Source organism: Oryctolagus cuniculus, chromosome 12 (genome assembly GCF_051225735.1).
Source record: "Oryctolagus cuniculus isolate XC-2025 breed Fujian yellow rabbit chromosome 12, ASM5122573v1, whole genome shotgun sequence".
Classification (NCBI taxonomy): Eukaryota; Metazoa; Chordata; class Mammalia; order Lagomorpha; family Leporidae; genus Oryctolagus; species Oryctolagus cuniculus.
Genome location: NC_142878.1, coordinates 17,202,424 through 17,219,264, shown reverse-complemented (window position 1 = coordinate 17,219,264; position 16,841 = coordinate 17,202,424). Strand labels below are relative to the sequence as shown.

Here is a 16,841-nt window from a genome sequence, read left to right as displayed (position 1 = left end):
ATCTCTCACTAGAAAAGGCATGCAGCCAGCAGGGACTGTGGAGGGTGCGCTGCCTCGAGGGTGCGTGGTAGCGTGAATTCACATCCAGACCACACGTGCAGTTGATAGTCAGGAGGTGATCGTCAGCCCCCAGCTGGAGGGTGGTGGAGGTGGACGTTGTTTGATGAGAAGACAGTGGCTGTTGTACATTCATTGGTCTTGTACACAAGTTCTTATTCTGAATTTACTTCATTTAGGTGAAGTTTATACATGGGGTGATAATGATGAGGGCCAGCTAGGAGATGGAACAACGAACGCCATCCAGAGGCCACGGTTGGTAGCTGCCCTTCAGGGTAAGAAGGTCAATCGTGTGGCCTGCGGCTCAGCACATACACTCGCCTGGTCCACCAGCAAGCCCGCCAGTGCTGGCAAGCTCCCTGCACAGGTCAGTGCTGGCTGGGCTGGGTGGGTGAGGGGATGAGCAAGTTGTGACCAAAGCATTTCCTGTGTATTGAATCTGCATATATATCTATGCACATACTTCTTGATTTCCTTACGTATTTACAGAGCTATCTCACTGAAAAATGATTCAGATTCTTGTTATAAAACAGTGCTTTTAGGAATCTTAATATTCCTGGTTACCGAAATTTGTTGTTTTTCAGTGTGCTGCCTTCTTTTCTTCTCCACCTTATAACAACATAAGCCTATTCTGACAGTATGTGCCTGATAAGTTTCTTAGTAAATAATTTCTTCAGACTAATTTTTTTTGCATTCTCTTTGATTCACTTTACTTGACTGAGTCCAACTTGCTAGGATATTATTCTCAAAGTAACATGGTATGGCTTTACAAACCAGATTCAGAAATCATGTTTCTCTGTTTTTGAAAAAAAAAAAAAATGTTCAGAATCCATTTATAAACTGTGGCTTCTCTGTGCATTTGACAGCTAAGTAGACCTAATGTAGTTTCAACGTTTCAGGTCCCCATGGAGTACAATCACCTGCAAGAAATCCCTATAATTGCATTGAGGAACCGACTGCTGCTGCTGCACCACATCTCAGAGCTCTTCTGCCCATGCATCCCCATGTTTGACCTGGAGGGCTCTCTTGATGAAACTGGACTCGGGCCTTCTGTTGGCTTTGACACGCTACGAGGAATTCTGATATCTCAGGGAAAGGTACTCTAGTAACAATCTGTGCTGTAGGCGAAACTAGTACCTTTGATCCAATAAAAATTATATTTTTTAAAGGTTTATTTATTTGTTTGAAAGAGTTACAGACAGAGGGGGAAAGATTAAGTGAGAGAGATCTTCCATCCACTGTTTTACTGCACAGATGGCCACAACAGCCAGGGATGGGCAAGCTGAAGCCAGGAGCTTCATCTGGGTCTCCCATGTGGGTGATAGGGGCCCAAACACTTGGGCCATCTTCCATTGCTTTTCCCAGACCATTAGCAGGGAGTTGGATTGGAAGTGGAGCAGCCAGGACACAAATCGGCACCCCTGTGGCTTTACTCATGCCACCACACCAGCCCCAAATAAAAATTTTTTTTTTTTTGGACAGGCAGAGTGGACAGTGAGAGAGAGACAGAAAGAAAAGTCTTCCTTTGCCGTTGGTTCACCCTCCAATGGCCGCCACGGCCGGCGCACCGTGCTGATCCGAAGGCAGGAGCCAGGTACTTATCCTGGTCTCCCATGGGGTGCAGGGCCCAGGTACTTGGGCCATCCTTCGCTGCACTCCCTGGCCACAGCAAAGAGCTGGCCTGGAAGAGGGGCAACCGGGACAGAATCTGGCGCCCTGACTGGGACTAGAACCCGGTGTGCTGGCGCCGCAAGGCGGAGGATTAGCCTAGTGAGCCGCGGCACCAGCCCAAATAAAAATTCTTAATACTGGGAGTAAACAACATAGACTGCAGCTCACTCAGTGATTGTTGAGTGTCCACTGTGTCTTGTTCTATTCAGGGTACTTAGATATATCAATGAAAATAACAGGTAAAAATCTCATCACCTTTAGAAATTATATTAAAAATTAATGGTATGGTGCTGCTCCCCCCCCCCCCCCCCATAATCTGCCTCCCACCTCCCCAGAAAGATTAGGGAGACATTCCCAAAACTGATCCTTTGTTCATGGGATGTTTCTTTGATTACCTGGCCTCTAGACATGGCAGAATCCTGTCCCTCCCCCCAACACACGCGCGCGCGCGCGCACACACACACACACACACACACACGACAGAAAACTAGGTATTTCTTCTTCCAAGGATGTCCAGCAGAGGGTGTCAGGAGTTAGATAGTTTAGATAGAAGTTCTATGCCAGGAATTCTAAGGTATCAATTCTTTGTCCAGTGGTGACTTAATAGGTGGTGAATGGAATTGAGAATGAGTATATCTAGTTTAGTAATTAGACCTTTCTCAAAATGGAATGCCTGCTGGGAGTTCCCACTACTGGAAGTGGTCAGATTTCTAGCAAGCAGCTTGACAAGATGATCCAGAAAGGATTCCTTTTCATGTGGTAGGAGAACCTACATAGGGAAAGTAGCATAGAAGTCGGGTTGAGAGGCCCTGTAATCCTGAAGAGTATGATTCTATGACATATTTTGCCATCAAAGGTCATGACCTATTTTTTAATATATCTCATAAATACAACTTTAGGAACATAGTAATTCTTCCCACTCTACCCACCATCCCACCCATTACCCCCTATCTTCCTCCTCCCTCTCCTGTTTGGTCCAAGAAAGAAAAAGAAACAGAAAGGAAGAAAAAAAGAATGGAATAAAAAAACTCAGAGAAGTGTTCCTCAACCGCATGAGCCATTCTTAATGAGGTAATTAAGAGTCCAGTATAAGCAGGTTACTTTTTTAAGGATTGGCTTTGTTTCCACTTCTCTAGAACAATTTCTGAACAGTTCAAGTGCATGGATTTTACTTTCATATGTAGCTGAAGTGCTAAGTGATAAGGGTTGTGTTTATAGGTAAGATCATCTCTGATGAGGAGAGCAGGAAGAAATTGTGGGCAGGTAAAATTGATATCAAACAACTTCAGTGATTTTTCAATCATAAAAAATAGCAAATGACTACTTTTACCTTCCTTTCTTATCCCTCAAAACTGAGGTGACTGCAGACAGTGAGGGGCAAAAGGGTTTTTCCTCCTAAGGAGACAGAAGTGGGAGCCAGGGCACACCCAATGGGCCCACGTGAGTGAGCTGTAGAGTAGAGGGCTGAGTAGAGGGGTGCGTGAGTGGAGAGCCCCGGAGGGGGCCTCTGGCTAAGGCTGGAGCATGTGGCAGTGGCTGCAGTGGAAAGGGGAGTGCTGAGGATGGTTGAAAGGCACTCAGCAGCAGGGAATATGCCGTGACCTTGGTTCTTGTCCTGGGCGTGGGAAAGGATTGGCCTCTGCTGAGGAGGTTGTGGGATTGGGTGTTGGGTGACAGGGGAGAGGGAGGAGGTGAAACTGCCTCCGAGTCAGAGCAGTGAGAAGGGATAGGAGAACTTGGTGGGCAGTGATCCAGAGGAGGGGACCATCCTGTGGAGGAGCAGCTGTCCTTCGGTCTGGCCAGGGCACTCAGGAGGGCAGGTGGAGATGGGGCCATGCAGGGATGATGCAGGCCTTCCTGACCCTCTCTTCATCTCCTTCTGCCTCAGGCCACGTCCTTTGGGCGGCTGATGGCCCTTGCCTTCTGCCTAGAGAGGTTGATGTTCTCTGGCTGTGACCTGGGAGAGGGACTCACCCTCTGCAGAGGGCCCCCACGTGCTCTCACAAGCCTGCTGAGGACATCATTGTCCACTTGGCAAAGAGAGTTGGGACCCCTGATGACCCTGTCTTCTTTGAGTGTCTTTTGAATCCCCTTCCCTCCTGTTGCTGCTCCCTGTGCCCTGTCCACGTGGGCATTGACAGCCTGCTTTGCTCCTGGGTGAGGGCTTCACCTTTGTATGCATGCTCAGTCCATGCCCTTTGCCCTGTATCATCTGTCTTTGTCCTTGGTGTTCCAGCTTGCTTTCAATACAGGCTGACAGCTAGAACCTTGTGTTTTTGTTTGGGTCTGAATGCCCCATTCCCCACCCCAGGTCTGGCTTGCTTTGCAGGACTCCCTGTCCTGCTGCTGCTCTGTGGCACAGTTGTGGTTTAACATCTGTCCCCATCACTGGTGAGCTTGTGGTTTGCCAGGAAAACCTTGGCCTTTGAGATCTGAGTCAGAGCAGATGCCCACCACACCTCAGCCATTGCTCTGTGTCCAGAGTGTGCTGAACGCTTCCAGCTGGGCAGAGGTGCTATCAGGCTGTGGCTGCTTCCTGGGGGACACCCTTCCTCTGTATAGTTGTCGGCACCACTTGGCCTGCCATCCAGCCCAGTGTCAGGCCCTCCCCTGTGACCTCACAACTCAAGAAAGGTAGCCACTTTCTATTTTTATTTTCAGGAACAGATTTTAAACAAAACTGTGACATGATTTCTCTGTGGATGATGCTTTCTTGATCAGATTCTGAATTTGTCTGTTTGGCACATTTTAGGAGGCAGCTTTCCGAAAAGTGGTGCAAGCAACTATGGTGCGAGATCGTCAGCATGGCCCCGTGGTGGAACTGAACCGAATCCAGGTAACACGTGGAAGTTGTTCTCTGAGTCTGATAGTCTTGGTAGTGACACTTTCATGGGTGCCAGAGGTGTCCTCCAGCCCAAGGGCAGAAGAGAATGCTCTTAGCTGACTTTCCCTGGGCCTCTGCTTTAAAGAGCAGGTGCTGCCATCCTCCTTGGTGCCTCTTCTGTGTGATATTTTGAGATGCTAAGGTTTCTAGGTAGCAGTATAAATGTTTTCCTTTTTATAGAAGTAAGAAAGATTTATTTCTGATAATCCAAATACATGGGATTGGCGTGTGGCACAACAGGCTATTAAAGAGCCACTTATGAAGCATCTCATTTCAGAGTGCTAGTTCGGGTCCTGGCTGCTCCACTTCTGATCTGGCTTTCTGCCTATGGACCTGAGAAGGCAGCAGGAGATGGCCCAAGTACTTGGGTCCATGCCACTCGTGTTGGAGGCCTGGATGGAGTTCCTACCTCGTAGCTTCTGCCTGGCCCAGACCCGGCAGTTGCAGAGTAAACCAGAAGATAGAAAATCAATCAATCAATCAATCTCTCTCTCTCTGTGTGTGTGTGTGTGGGTGTGTGTGTCTTGTTCTGTCTCCCCTCAACATACCTCCATCCCTCTCTTCCTTATTCTGTCTTTTTTAAATAATAATAATTAATTTAATTAGAATAAATCTTTTAAAAAGATAACCCAAATACAGATAAACAAAGGGAAAAATAAAATGAGCCATATCTCCACCACATAGTGGTAATTATTGCTGTTCCATTTGTGTGTATGTTAAGAGGATCAGTGTCTTGTAACTTGTTCTTTTTTCCACCTAATGCATCATAAGCTCCTCTTGTGCCATGGGTTCTGTGGGCCTGCTTGTGTTTAGTGGCTGCCTACTACTGTTCTCCTGTAGGATCTATCTAGTTACTCTGTCAGGTTTCTCTGGTGGCGACTAGAAGGCTGTGCCTACTTTTCTTAGATGCAGGCAGGTCTGTTTCCAGTCTGTCTTCAGCTGGCCCCCTAGGTGCCGGTCTGAGGAGTGGAATGGGTCAAATCCTCAGTGTGTCCGGGTTGTAATTCATAATCCTACCAGCCTCATACCCTCCCTAGAACTGGGAGTTTTCTTGGCCAGTTTAATGGGCTGGAATTACTAAAACTGTCTCACTGTAGTAAGCAAAGAAATGAAAGAGACTATTCTGAATTTACATTGCTGCCAAGTATATATAAACTTACAGTTAAAAAAGGAAAAAAAAGTAACCCTGGCCATTGATGTGATAGCATGCGGCACTTGACATTTAATACGCAAGTGAAATTGGCCTCGCCTCTTGGATCTGAAACAGAGAACCACGAAGAACTCATTCTTTGTCCCTGTACCTTTGTATTAACACATGATTTTTACCCTGATGTTGATTACATGACTGGAATATTTTTTCAGAGTTGTACTTGGGGGCATTTTGAATTAAGACATCAAACTCTTGTCCTTTGTTGGACAACACATGTGACCACATTGATGGAACTGTTCTCTTAACTGACGTCAGTGGTTAATGCTAGGCTATAGGTCAGCCAGTTCCACAAATAAATGGGTTGTTCAATTATGTTCATAAAAAAACCTTTTGTTTCTCCACCTTAGGTAATCATTTTGGTTTGCTCTGCATTGTTGGGTCTTGCATACTATAGTTTGTGAGGACAGCTGATGGCTCGCACGTCACTGCACAAATGAGTGAGCAGTTCTGATCATACAGTGCTCAGAACCTTGCACAAGCTCCATGGGCACTTTGGATGTCAGTGAAGCTTCACATTTACTTCTTTCTCTCAAATATTCATGAAGTTATTGTGTGCTTGATATCTCTTTTTTACTTGTCTTTGTATCGCCGACCCTGTGTTACAGAAACATTCCATCCGTGTTGGGAAGAGTGAACTGTGCAGATGGTAGACAGAATTCCATTAGGCCTTTCTAAAGCTCAGTGTTCTAAGTAGACTGGTATCTGGGGCTGCTCTGGCACTAGAGCAGGTGCTCTGCATTTGAGAACATTGTGTCCCGCCTCCCAGTCCCGAAGACTAGGAAGTTCTCCAGAAGAGTGGAAATAGAAGTGCTTCTCTGACCAGAAATAGACTAGGGAAGCAAGAATCCAGCGTACACACTGAGCCAGCAAGGCTGCATGGGCACCCCTGCCTTGGCAGTCCATGGCTCCAGTGCTGCTCAGCACAGCCTAAGTGGGCTGGGACTCTGAGTGGAAAGTGTTCCAGAGTCCGTCTCAGAGTAAGCTTCCTGGATGCTTTTTGTTTGTTGTAAAGTTGATTTGATTTTATTACATGATTCGAAGATCAGTGTACATTTTAATTACTTATAAATTTTTTACAGAATCGATGCTCCTGACAATTTAGCAGATTCAGACTAGATGATTCAAATCGTCTCTGCTCCTACTGGGCAAGAAAATATGCTCTGTCCCTAGTATATTTCCTAGTTAAAACCAGGCTCACACAGCCGTGATTCTGTGCAGAAAGTGAGGACAAAGAGGCTGTACTTCTTGGTGCTGTGTGTGGGTAGAGGCAGCACAGTGGGTCAGCGGGGAGCTGGGTCTGCGTCTTCCCTCTCATGTGAAGGCTGCGACACTGTGAATACGTCCCATTTTCTTTCTGTGGCTCTGTCTCTAGAGCAATGGATCCCTTAATGAGTTGCCATGGGGGTGAAGGGAAGTAACATTTGTGGATGTTGAACCAGGTATGTGGCACATGGAAAAATTTCCTTAGGAAATTATTATTTTTGTATCATTCTTGTATTTTTAATCTTGATTGTGGTCATTTGTGTTATAAGGCTAATTTGCTCAACATCAAACACACTCAAGTGAGTTAAAGATGATGAGGGTTTCTCTGGGGTAGTCGAAAAAAGCATGCATTCTTGTGACTATTTTTTCTTTAACTTTCACTTTGCCATCATCTCAGACTGAGCTTTCCAGATGATTCTGAAGCACAGCCTGGGGTATAATTATAGGATGAGCCAAGTCCGCACTGATGTCAGGGCCTTGTGAGTCCTTGATCTGATCCTCGCAAAACTTAGCTTAGGGTGAGAACTGTGGGCATGGAAAGTGACTGAATGTGTAGAGAAGACTCAGTGATTTTGAGGGCTGGATGTGGGGTGGATGCAGTTGAGAGTGCGGGGGAGGGCATGGTCTGGCCCAGGTGCAGTGTGTCTGACTTAGGTCCTCAGAGCCACTTGATGGGAATCCTTGAGTGCTCCCAGGGATCTCCTAGTGTGCTAGCCAGGCTGCCTTGGGAGTTCTGGAATCTTGTTCCCTGAAGGTCCTGGTGTCAGCAGCTGTTGAGGTTGTAAAACTCAAGGATAACCTAAGTAGGTGCGGTGTTGCCAGGTCGCAGTTACTGACAGCCCGACTGCCCCCTGCCCTGAGAGGTGGTAGTTCATGTCATTTCTGAAGGTGTGTTTGTTCACACCCCACCCATCCTGGGGGCTGCTGTGCAGGTCAGCGATGACCCTACTGAGTGAGGATGATGGGGGCAGTGGCCTCAGTGTTCAGAGGTCTGTGCCCTGTCAGTGGTGGGCATCTCTCTCTCTGAGCAGAGGCCATGTGTGCTGCCTTCTCATGTGCACTCCCAGGGAAGGCAGGGGTGAGGGCCTCTGAGGGAAATGAATCAATGCTGACAGTGTGGTGAGGACTTAGGAGTGAGGTTCAGGGTGCATCCTCAGAGCCCTTTCTGTTTCCATGAGGACTTCACTGGGTGTTGCTTTTGCTTTGCACTGAGCGTCCCAGTGGCCATGAGGGGTGAGTGCTGCTCATGCCAGCTCTTCAGGAAGGAGGTAGCCGCATTGGCTAGACACAGAACAAGGCACAGTACCTGTGGGTGTGGGGCACATTTCAGGCTCAGCAAGAGCGATTCTCACCCCCAGGGAACAATGCAGGGGAGGAAGGGTATAAGACGGGGAGAGGCTGGAGGGCTGGCTTTCTGGACAGGCAGGACCTGGGCTGTGTGCCTCTGCTGCGCCCGCTGCTCATGCTTCTTTCTCCTTTCCAGGTCAAACGTTCAAGGAGTAAAGGTGGATTAGCAGGCCCTGATGGCACCAAGTCTGTCTTTGGGCAGATGTGTGCTAAGATGAGCTCATTCAGTCCCGACAGCCTCCTCCTCCCTCACCGCGTCTGGAAAGTCAAGTTCGTGGGTGAGAACGGGTTGTGCGAGGGAGCACCTGAGACTCAGGAAGGGGTGGACTGTGAGCCTGCAGGGAGCAGACAGAGCACAGGTGTGGGGTGCAGGGAGCCAGTGAAGCCTGTGTGGGTGCCTGGCATGCAGCTGGTGGCGGGGGCTCTGAGTTGCTGATTCTCATTTTCCTCCAGGCGAATCTGTGGATGACTGTGGGGGTGGCTACAGCGAATCCATAGCCGAGATCTGTGAAGAGCTGCAGAATGGACTCACCCCCCTGCTGATTGTGACACCCAATGGGAGGGACGAGTCTGGAGCCAACCGAGACTGCTACCTGTTCAACCCAGCTGCCAGGGCGCCTGTGCACAGCAGCATGTTCCGCTTCCTGGGTGGGCTTTCTTGGTTGCTCGTGTACACTGCGTTGGTGTGGTTTGTGCCACCTAAAGTTAATTGTTGGATCTCTGTCGTGGGAGTGACGGTCAATATTTTAGACGCCTGCTTTTAGCTTTGAGACTCTTACCAGTGTAAATGATGTCTAGCATTTATTGTGCTTCACCAACATTGTGGAAGTGAACAAGGTGCTGTTGTGGACTTCTGTGCCTAGCATTCCAGGCTTGGCAGTGGTGAGCTGCGGAAAATTGTATATGGCTGATCTGCACAACTACAGTCTGTGGCTGTGTGCTGAGGTCTGGACAATGTTTTTGGCTCTTGGAGGATCTGAAATACTGTACTCCTACAATTTAAATGCATCTGAAACCCGGAACAGATCTGGACCTGGAGGCAAGGGTGGAGCAGGGTCCTGGGCAGTTGGACAGTCTCTCTCCCCTGTTCCGTTAAGAGTCTGTGCAAAGCACGCCTGGTGGTGGTGTCTCACCACTGCCTACAGAGCCCAAAGTGGGGCTGCTGCTCCCTGGCTGCTTCTAAAAGCCTCCACTCTTTCTTTGCTGTCAGAGGAACAAGACTTGGCCTTGTATGACTTAAAGCTATATGTGGAAAGCATATGAAGAGTTAGCAACTTGTTTTATAAGGAAAAAAACAAAAAGAAATCATGAATTTAGAGTAGGAGAGTTTTATGATTTTGGGCATTATTGATTTAGGAGGCACTGAGGCCTCGGTATAGTGCATGGTATGTTTGAGTGAAATAGAGACCATTTGGTCCCCAATGTCAAGGTGTCACTTGTGTTTGAATGAGCAGGCGTGTTACTGGGCATCGCCATCCGAACAGGGAGTCCTCTGAGCCTCAACCTCGCCGAGCCTGTGTGGAAGCAGCTGGCTGGAATGAGCCTCACCATCGCAGACCTCAGTGAGGTAACTCAGCTGCAGCACCGTGGGGGGCTTCAGGGTCTTGTGAGGGGCGCAGTCTGTTCTGGGGGTCCATGCAGGCTCGGGGGTTTGGCCTGATGCATGTTCCCAGCTGAGGCTGCTGGCTACTGACTACCAACTAGGCTGGTTTGCTCCTAGACTCTAGACTGTTTTGTGACACTTTGCAACCTATACAGTCTTGTCAGGCTCACTGGGAGGAAGCCTCTCCCCATGGCCGCCCAGCCCTTCCTGCCACAGCTTTAGGGAGAGAGCCACCAGTTTCAATTGCTTTCTCCACATTTAATGTTAAGAATTCCACTGAATTATGATTTTCTTCTTTAGCTTCTTGAGTGAAGTACTTTCTTGTTGCTGTTTTCTTTTCTGTCTCAGTACATGCAGTGTGTTTGCAGCCTCGAGAAACGCCCATCAGACCAAGGCCCTCACATGTGGGGAACAGACCTGATTGAACTCGTGACTCTTTTTCTTCTTGTAAGGTTGATAAAGACTTTATTCCTGGGCTCATGTACATCCGTGACAACGAAGCCACCTCTGAGGAGTTTGAGGCCATGAGCCTGCCCTTCACGGTGCCAAGCGCCAGTGGCCAGGACATTCAGCTGAGCTCCAAGTACACACACATCACCCTGGACAACCGTGCGGAGTACGTCCGACTGGCAATAAACTATAGGTTTGTTACCATCTCATCTCAGTTGCTTTGATGTAATAAATAGCAAAAGTAGCAGAAAATGCTTGCTTGGATGTCTGCATTTTTCCAGAAATGTCATGGACAATAAATTGTTAATGGGTTTGGCTCCAGTCTACTGCTGATCTACAGTCACGAAGCCTATTTTACGATCAGGATCAGAGAATTTATTATTCTAGTCTGAAGTTCCTGGCTCTAACTATAAATAAAACCCACTTTTTTGGAGGATAGCCCCACAGAGATCCTAGATATGTGTGTGCACCTCTGCTTGCTTTGTCAGCTCTCTTGGGACAGGGCTCTGTCTGGTGCTGTTAGAGAAATGACCAGTGGGTCCCCACATGCAGACCTTGAGCCACCATTGCTTAGGGGAGGTGTGGCCTGTCACTTACATCCCACAATGTCACTGCTTAACTTTGCCATTTGCCAACTGTGAGGTGTCTGGATAAAGGCCGGGGCCAGCACCGTGGCTCACTAGGTTAATCCTCCGCCTGCAGTGCCAGTGTCCCATATGGGTGCCGGTTCTAGTCCCGGTTGCTCCTCTTCCAGTCCAGCTCTCTGCTATGGCCCGGGAGGGCAGTGGAGGATGGCCCAAGTGCTTGGCCCTGCACCCGCATGGGAGACCAGGAAGAAGCATCTGGCTCCTGGCTTCAGATCGGTGCAGCGCCAGCCGTAGCGGCCATTTGGGGAGTGAACCAATGGAAGGAAGACCTTTCTGTCTGTCTCTCTCACTGTCTATAACTCTGTCAAATTAAAAAAAAAAAAAAAAGAAAAAAAGAAACATGGATAAAGCCCAACATAGTGGGTGGGCTTCAGTTAGCATGGTCTGGCAGTGTCTTGTCTGCCTCAGGGCCTCGACTGTATTCCTAAGAACCGTGAATATGTGTCTGTCCCAGGATCTTGAGGGTCCTCAGGCCTGGGGCAGACAGGCAAGCTGTTCTCCCTCTTTGATGTTGAACAGTCTTATTCTGGCACTTTCCTGGGTGTCCATCTGGTGGGTGCTGAGGCACATGTTGTGGAGTGTGAGTGGCAGCAGACAGTATTTAGGGTGTCCCCTGTCCGCCAGTCTAGATGAGCTCAGTGATGAGGAGTCTGTGGGCCCAGGTGTGCACAGCGTGGGCAACTATACCTGCCATCACTGCTCTTGGTCTTTCCCAGCTGGGAAGTGTGTGGCCACAGTGCGGTGCTTTGGTAAGGCTTGCTGTGAGCAGAGCAAATTTAATTTCACCAAAGATAGAAGTGTTAAAGTGAACTTTTTCTTTCAGACTCCATGAATTTGATGAGCAGGTAGCCGCTGTTCGGGAAGGGATGGCCCGAGTTGTGCCCGTCCCCCTGCTTTCTCTGTTCACTGGATACGAACTGGAGACAATGGTATGTGACTTGCAGTGGTGTCAGTCTGGAACAGCTTTGTGACCTGTTCATCAGTGTCACTAGTTAATTTCTTGCATCTGGAAACCTAGTGAAATCAATGTCACTAGTTAAAACCTTGCCTCTGGAAGTTCTGTCTATGGTGTTGAATGAAGTGAAAATACATTATATGTGTGTGTTCCTGCCACCTGCTCCCACACAAGGGTGAGGCTCAGGGTTGCATGCCTATCTTCCTGCGGCCCCTGGGAACTTTCCTGACTTCACACAGTCCTTGTTAGAGTAACAGATTCTTGAAAGTGTCAACCCACCCCTGACAAGAGTGTCCCTCCAACAGGTTTGTGGCAGCCCCGACATCCCACTGCACCTTTTGAAGTCAGTGGCAACATATAAAGGAATCGAACCATCTGCATCCCTGATCCAGTGGTTCTGGGAGGTGATGGAGTCTTTCTCCAACACAGAGCGTTCCCTCTTCCTTCGCTTTGTGTGGGGCCGAACCAGGCTGCCCAGGACCATTGCTGACTTCCGAGGGAGAGACTTCGTCATCCAGGTAAGCCCCTTGCTAGTAGGGGTGCTGGGCTGGTGATGAAATGTCCCTCAAATGGAATCCTATAGCAGGTTGAAAAATGGATCTCCTTTGTCTTCATGAAACAAAACCAGAAAACATCCAAGTTCTCTGACGTGAAAGCTCAAAATTTTGTGATTATTGTCTTGGATGCTAATACCTATTTTTTAATAGAAAACTTTTATTTAATAAATATAAATTTCAAAAGTACAACTTTTAGATTATAGCAGTTCTTCCCCCCATAACCACCCTCCCACCCGCAATCCATCCCATCTCCTACTCCTGCTCCCATCCCATTCTTCATTAGGATTCATTTTTAATTATCTTTATATACAGAAGATCAACTCTATACTGAGTAAAAATTTCAACAGTTTGCACCCACACAGACACACAAAGTATAAAGTACTGTTTGAAGATTAGTTCTACCATTAATTCTCATAGTACAACACAGAAGTCCTACATGGGGAGCAAGTGCACAGTGACTCCTGTTGTTGATTTAACAATTGACACTCTTATTTATGACGTCAGTAATCATCCAAGGCTCTTGTCATGAGCTACCAAGACTATGGAAGCCTCTTGAGTTCACAAACTCTGACCTTATTTAGACAAGGCCATAGTCAAAGTGGAAGTTCTCTCCTCCCTTCAGAGAAAGGTACCTCCTTTTTGATGGCTGGTTCTTTCCACCAGGATCTCCCTCACAGAGGTCTTTCATTTAGGTCATTTTTTGACCACATTTTTTGGCTTTCCATGCCTGAAATGCTCTCATGGGCTTTTTAGCCAGATCTGAATGCCTTATGGGCAGATTATGAGGCCAGATTCTATGAGTCTGCTGTGTATCCCGCTTCCCATGTTGGATCGTTCTCTCCTTTTTAATTATATAAATTATTATTAGCAGATACTGGTCTTATTTAGGTAATCCCTTTGACACTTAATCATATCTTTATGATCAGTTATGAACTTAAACTGATCATTTTAACTAGTAAGATGGCATTGGTACCTGCCAACTTAATGGGATTTGGAGTCCCATGGCAAGTTTTTAGCTTTACCTTAGGGGTAAGTGCGAGGGAGCATGTGCCGAACTGTACATCTCCTCCCTCTCTTATTCTCACTCTTACTTTAACAGGGATCAATTTTCAGTTGGATTTAAACACTTAAGAATAATTCTATGTTAATTAAAGAGTTCAACCAATGGTCTGGCCATCATCAGAACATGCTACTGTTATATCAGCATATTCTGGGTTTTTAACACATGTTATAAAAAGCATTTGTTTAATTCTCTGGTTGAATTGGCTGAAATACTAATATGCTACTTATTCAGAAAAATGAAACCTCATAAGCTTGATTCACCTGCCCAAGTCACCGAGGTGAAAAGACCTCACGCTCCCTCTTTGTCCAGAGACAGTAATAGTGACCACCCTGGAGGACTACAGCAGGTGGAAGGCCACTCTCCCAACATGCTTGGGAGAATTCAGAGATGCCTCTTTACCAAGTGTAGTCTGACTCTCAGTTCTGGCCAGGGTCTTTCACAGGGATTGTTGAGAGCACATATAAATTTTTCTTCTGAGGTCAGGTAGTTTGTAGTCTTTCCACAATTCTGTGCTGCTTCCTAGGATCTTAATCTTGTGGCCAGAAGTGGGCTGATGGTTTCACACAGAGTTTCCTCATATGGACGAGAATCTTCCTGAGCCCACAGCTCCACTCTGGGCCATGCAGCAGCCAGCTGGGGGTTCCCACCTGTGTCAACAAGGGATGTGTGGAACCATTGCATCCTCTTGCCAGTATTGAGTAGTAAAAAGGAATCATCGTGATAACTAAATGTTATTTTTATATAAACCCTTGGAATGATTTGCTCCTTTTTATTTCTAAAGTTAACTTGATTCTCTATTTTCTAGTTTGTTTTTAACACAAAGTGTGGTGATTTTTTACGAGAGTCAGGAGTCTGTGGATCACAGGTTTTTGGTTTTATCCGTATTTGAACATAATATCTGACTATTTAATGTTTTTCATCAACAGGTATTGGATAAATACAACCCTCCTGACCACTTCCTTCCTGAGTCCTACACTTGTTTCTTCCTGCTGAAGTTGCCCAGATACTCCTGTAAGCAGGTGCTGGAGGAGAAGCTGAAGTACGCCATCCACTTTTGCAAATCCATAGACACAGATGATTACGCTCGCATAGCCCTCACAGGAGAACCAGCTGCCGATGACAGCAGTGATGACTCAGATAATGAGGATGTGGATTCATTTGCTTCAGATTCTACGCAAGATTATTTAACAGGACACTAAGTGGGGAAAAACCGCGGGGAAACAGGAAGACTGAGCAAGCAGAGTGCCACTGCCGTGACTGCAGAGCTCCTGGTGTCTGATGAGCGATGTCAGGCCTGGAGATGGAGGGGAGACTGCTCGCGATTGGAACAGTGGTCGGAATAGTGACAGGAATCAGCCTGTGCACGTGCAACACTATGTGGACACTTGATGTTTATTTTTGAGACTTAACAAGGGTCTTCTTACCCCATAATGCTGCATTACATGTAAGACTCTGTGTTTACTAAAGTGTGTAAATGTTTATATAAATACTGAATTGCAGCATCCCAAAAATGAATAAAGAAGCCTTTTTACTCGTGGGTGCAATAGATATTTTCCCCTTTTTCCTCCTTTTAAGTGTTGTGTAGCGTCTTGATTGTATATTGGAAATACTGTGTAACGATTAACTCGTATTATAAATATTTCAATTAATTAATTTTACCTTGAATTTGTTTATTAAAAGCTTTTTGAACATTAAATGATCAGTATTACTTGAATGCAGTCAGAGATTATTTAAACCAAATTGAAAACCAGAAGAGGCCATTTGGTCCTGCCCCTTCTCTGCAGGTGTACCATTTTAATGTATGCAACATGTAATTGGAACTGAGGCCTTCTGTGAACAGCATTATAACTTCTATCATGGAAAGTGTACTATATATAATGTTTGTGTCATGTATATGCCTAAATTTTGATTCCCTATAAATAAAATGTCTGTCACAAAGTTGTAGGCTGAACTTTCTTAACCAGTTAAACTAGCACTGGTAGATGTGCTACCCACCCCACCCCCCCGCCCCGCCCCCAGTTAGTTTTTGATGCATTGGTACTTAAGCTATTCCAGTCCAGCTTGGATTTTTTTGGTTACTAAAAAACCAAACACCATTGATAAAGGAGTGATCATTAGAAAGGTGGGAAGTTCCAAGGAGAACAGTTGGTGCTGGGGGAGCCAAGGAGCTGTTGGAGTACCCTCTGACTTCTTCATAGCTGACAAGGCTGGTGCACTCACCTGAGGTCAGCAGTGCCACAGTGAGACAAAGGAATGTATTTCATGTTGAGAGGCAGTGTCTTCATTCAGGGACAGATTGTTTATCACTGGCAGAGAAGATCCAAAGGAAAGGTTTTTGTCCATGGCCAAATGGATGAATGCCAGAACTAGTCCTATTTTTATTGTGGCTCAAAATTTTTATAAGCTGTGCTTTTTTTTAAAGTTATCAATCCTTTTGTTATCAGCTTTTGATACATAACAAAATTTCCCTCAGAGTCAGTGAGGAACAAGCAACAACATTTATTTCTCACTCAGGCACCTGGCTTAGGTGACATTGGGCGGATGGTTCTGGAATATAGATTAGGTAGAGCTCTGCCCCACACCTGTCTTCAGGACCTGGATGTGTCTCATCATGGTGACAAGACAGGTGCAACAGGGCTTAGACTGCACCATCATCGCCCCCCTCATTCTGTTAGCCAAAACAGAATGTGGCCAACCCTAAAAATCAGTTGGGATGGCAGATGCATTCTGCCTCTAGAGCAGCAGTTCTCAAGGTCCTGAGAACCCCTCTGGTTCCCAAGTCCTTCAGGGTGTCCACAAGTTCTTCAACTCTGTATGAGACCAGATTTTCTTCAACACAGTGTGTGGAATGCAGAAGCAGAAATGAGAATCCAGCTGTCTTCTGCTAAGCCAGATAGTAAAGAGACTAATAACGGCCGGCGCCATGGCTCACTTGGTTGATCCTCTCCGCCTACAGCACTAGCATCCCATATGGATGCCAGGTTCTAGTCCCAGTTGCTCCTCTTCCAGTCCAGCTCTCTGCTGTGGCCCAGGAAGGCAGTGGAGGATGGCCCAAGTGCTTGGGTGCCTGCACCCACATGGGAGACCAAGAAGCAGAATCTGGCCCCTGGCTTCGGATCTGTGTAGCTCCGGCT

At 46.8% G+C, this 16,841-nt stretch overlaps 1 protein-coding gene across 2 annotated transcripts in view; it reads left to right on the top strand.

Moving 5' to 3' along the window:
* HERC2 (HECT and RLD domain containing E3 ubiquitin protein ligase 2) overlaps positions 1 to 15,645 on the top strand; it is a 231,075-nt gene extending 215,430 nt beyond the window's left edge. For both annotated transcript variants that reach the window (XM_051822208.3, XM_051822209.3), the window contains exons 84-93: positions 237 to 424; positions 957 to 1,154; positions 4,481 to 4,564; positions 8,569 to 8,710; positions 8,886 to 9,080; positions 9,887 to 9,999; positions 10,488 to 10,678; positions 11,956 to 12,061; positions 12,393 to 12,605; positions 14,634 to 15,645. In XM_051822208.3, coding sequence (XP_051678168.3) covers positions 237 to 424; positions 957 to 1,154; positions 4,481 to 4,564; positions 8,569 to 8,710; positions 8,886 to 9,080; positions 9,887 to 9,999; positions 10,488 to 10,678; positions 11,956 to 12,061; positions 12,393 to 12,605; positions 14,634 to 14,906 — 1,703 coding nt within the window. In that variant the 3' untranslated portion in view covers positions 14,907 to 15,645. The remainder of the gene's footprint in view (positions 1 to 236; positions 425 to 956; positions 1,155 to 4,480; positions 4,565 to 8,568; positions 8,711 to 8,885; positions 9,081 to 9,886; positions 10,000 to 10,487; positions 10,679 to 11,955; positions 12,062 to 12,392; positions 12,606 to 14,633) is intronic.
* The last annotated feature ends 1,196 nt before the right edge of the window (positions 15,646 to 16,841 follow it).